Source organism: Apis dorsata, unplaced genomic scaffold, assembly GCF_000469605.1.
Source record: "Apis dorsata unplaced genomic scaffold, Apis dorsata 1.3 scaffold_51338, whole genome shotgun sequence".
Classification (NCBI taxonomy): domain Eukaryota; kingdom Metazoa; phylum Arthropoda; class Insecta; order Hymenoptera; family Apidae; genus Apis; species Apis dorsata.
In genome coordinates this window covers 1-3,341 of record NW_006267289.1, presented here as the reverse complement: position 1 = coordinate 3,341, position 3,341 = coordinate 1, and the positions used below count along the sequence as shown (strand labels likewise).

Below are 3,341 nucleotides of genomic sequence, written 5' to 3'. Positions count from 1 at the left end.
TCTCTCTCTCTCTCTCTCTCTCTCTCTCTCTATATATATATATATATATATATATATATATATATATTCGTATTCTATCTTCTATTCTATCTTCTATGCATTATGTTTCTCATTTATACTTTTTAAATTAACTCGATTTCGTTGTATATGCATAATAAAAAAGAATATTTAAAAATTTAACGATACAACATATACGCATGTATGTATAAGTCGAATTTATTTCGATTCGCATAAGTACATTATTTGGTACAAAATATTTGAGCATGTTTCGTTATATACGATATACGGGACATGTATTCGCTTCAAATTTAACAATTCAAATGAATACTATATTTGTTATTATATATTTTTTTTTGTACGCACATGGACATTTAAAAATTATATATGTAAACTTCATCGATATATTGCAAATTATAATATTTGATCGATATTGAAACAATTTTAAAATTTGTTTCAAAATCTTATAATTACTTTATATATCGTCACCGCCATCTATTTTTCTTTAGTTTTGGATTTTTCAAACCGATATGTACACACATACACGCACGCCGTAAGCGCGCACGCATGCACGCAAGACTGTACAATAGAAAATACCGAAGAAAAACGAGAAAAACAGGATGTAAGGATGTAACGTTGAAGAAAACGGAAAGAAAAAAAAAAGAAAAAGAAAAAGGAAAAAAAAAGTGAATAATACCGATTCGTTTCAAAAATGTAATTTACAAGGATAAAAATAGCACGAAATATCTCGATATTTGATCAAATATCGCGCAATATAGTATCAATGAATAACGTTATGCTCGTTGTTCTTTTTTTTCTGTACATATTCGTTCTAACTTTAGACTTAAAGTCCCATCAGTCTCCAACATCAGAATCTCCATCTCCAATTGCGTAAAGCAAGTGAAATGCGATTCCTAATAGAGCTGTTCCTATCAAATCACCCGCTGCAGTTAGATATGGTATGGCAGAACTATCTGGATCCATTCCTCGTCTCCACATCCATACGACCATTAATTGTGTGATATATAACAATAATATTACCTAATCAAATCAAATCAAAAATGCAACTTTCTAATCGTCTGCTAATCATTTGTTTTATATCTATTGTATGTATGATATGGATTGGAATTAGGTACATGTACCTGTACTAAAGCGGCGCTTAAATAAACAATAAGAAATATAAGTGTAAAAGAAGTATGACCAGCTTGAAGATAACTGATGGTGTAACCAAATATTAAATGGCCTGGTATCACCATTGTTAATAAAACTCTAGCAGTTCTTGCATGCCCGCCTATAACGTAATCATATTGTAGATACGAACACAAACACACGTTTGTTTCAATTTTATCATTGATCTACGTACCTTTTGCACAAAAAATATGGAATGGATTGAAACGGATGACAAGTAGTTCTTGATTATTGGATCGTCGGCCATCTTTATGTAAAGACGTTGATATTCTACTAGCTTGAACAGCGGCCAAATTACCGCCAACACCGTTTATTACTAGTTGAAATACTGCTACACCTTTGTAATTGGATACGGTGTAATCTAATATTAAACCACCCACACTAAAATTCATGTTAAATAACGATAATGCGATATTTTTTTAAAATTATATAAATTTTATAAAAATTATAAAAAATATATATATATATATATAAGATATATATTTTCAAAATGAAAAACATGGAAATACCTACCTGCTAATTAACATTGCGCATATTACAGGCGCCCAGCCATAATCTAATATTTCTCTGGTAAATGGATTTCTAGCTGCGATATAGTACCAAATTGGTGTGACGATAATGTGAAATGTTATCAACACAGGTGCTATCCATGGTGCATATTCTGAAGTAACGTTATAAATATTTGACTAATGGAAATTAATGGAAACTAATTTTCAAGTGATAATTTACTTACGTTGCATATATTTATTGCTTGCATATATATTTACCTGATGCTCTATAAAGAAGAGATGCTATTCCTGAAAGAAGCATTAAAGTGGTTAAATCACCGAGAGAAGCTGCAATTGGCGTGGCTATATTATCTGGATCGATGTTTATCTGTTTGGACAATAATATAACTGCGACCATCACCAAACTTAATAAAAAACTTGCTATAGATGCAGTAACTAAGGCACTGGCACATAATAAAAATGCATGATAAATATCGAATTGCGCTTCTGGAATCCAACCGAGTACTATAGCAGCCAAAGAAGCCAGTAAGCCTACTACAGTTGCTTGACATTGTATCAAAGCAAGATTTCCAACGATCAAAGCCCATTGCTGTTTCCTTGTATCCATGTGTCCAAGATTTACATGAGTCGAAAATCGAGAGGCTAATGTCATTTCTAAATTTCCTTTTAAGCCAAGCAATGCTGGTACTAATATGTAAACTTCAGATACCGTTTGATATACGGGCCAATGCTACAAAAAAGAAGAGATAATTAAATATTGGATTTGGATATATGCATATTATATATATTTCTATTAAATTGAACATATCTGTTCAATACAACATTACCTGTACAACATCCAGCAACATACTGGCTGCTACCATGCCAAAGCCAGCTAACAAAAAAGGCACGAACATTTGTATAGACATAAACCAAACATTTTCATCTTCAAATTGTCTAAATTGATTGTCTCGGGTAACCGATTTTTTTGCGTTATCGTTTATACATCGATGATCAATCGAAGATGGTATAAGTCGTTGTTTATGTTCTTCCTCGCTTTCCGTTTCTTCGTCAGTTTTTATTTCCATTTCCATAATAATATCGGATACATTCGATCGAAGCGATTCATCACTATCCAAACCCACCATTTCGTTCATGTGAAATTTCTTTTCTGATTTTCTGTGCCTTATATTTAATAAATTATTTCCGTATACTTTCATTCCTATATTAGCATGGTTCATTCTTGTTAAATCGCTTTCCAAACCGTACTATCGAGAACTGTAACGAAAAAATGATTATGCTGCTATTCTTTTAAACTTAAAAATCAAAAACTTGTATCTTAATGTGAGTGTAACTTTTGTAATTGATATCTAATTATCGAGCATTATATTTTATTATTATTATTGTGTTGTTGTTGTTGTTGTTGTTGTTATTATTGTTGATTTTGTTATCATGATCATGATGATCATCGTCGTTGACTATTCATCCATTCTTATCAAATATCCTTATAGTCATCTTTATCAATATCCTTATAGTTTTCATCATTTATATCTCTATTCTTCATTTTTTTGTGCTTGTTTCCTCGTCCTATTATTATCATCGTCATCGTCGTTGCTCTCGCCATCATCATCATCATCATCATCATCATCATCATCATCATCATCATCA

At 31.4% G+C, this 3,341-nt stretch overlaps 1 protein-coding gene across 1 annotated transcript; it reads right to left on the bottom strand.

Annotated features, from left to right (window-relative positions):
* Window positions 1–197: 197 nt before the first annotated feature.
* LOC102679396 (solute carrier family 41 member 1-like) lies at window positions 198–3,304 on the bottom strand. The gene is made up of 6 exons (XM_006625175.2): window positions 2,522–3,304; window positions 1,953–2,424; window positions 1,699–1,846; window positions 1,361–1,566; window positions 1,140–1,288; window positions 198–1,038 (listed from the first exon to the last, which is right to left on the bottom strand). Exons 1-6 carry the CDS (start codon window positions 2,912–2,914, stop codon window positions 853–855), a joined length of 1,554 nt encoding a protein of 517 aa, XP_006625238.1. The 5' UTR covers window positions 2,915–3,304; the 3' UTR covers window positions 198–852.
* Window positions 3,305–3,341: the final 37 nt, after the last annotated feature.

Coding starts and splice junctions, on each gene's coding strand:
- LOC102679396 (XM_006625175.2), bottom strand. CDS start 2,914: ATGAACCATGCTAATATAGGAATGAAAGTATACGGAAATAATTTATTA. Junction 1,847..1,952: donor TCTTCTTTATAGAGCATCAG/GTAAATATATAT, acceptor ACGTTACTTCAG/AATATGCACCATGGATAGCA. Junction 1,289..1,360: donor CCATATTTTTTGTGCAAAAG/GTACGTAGATCA, acceptor ATTACGTTATAG/GCGGGCATGCAAGAACTGCT.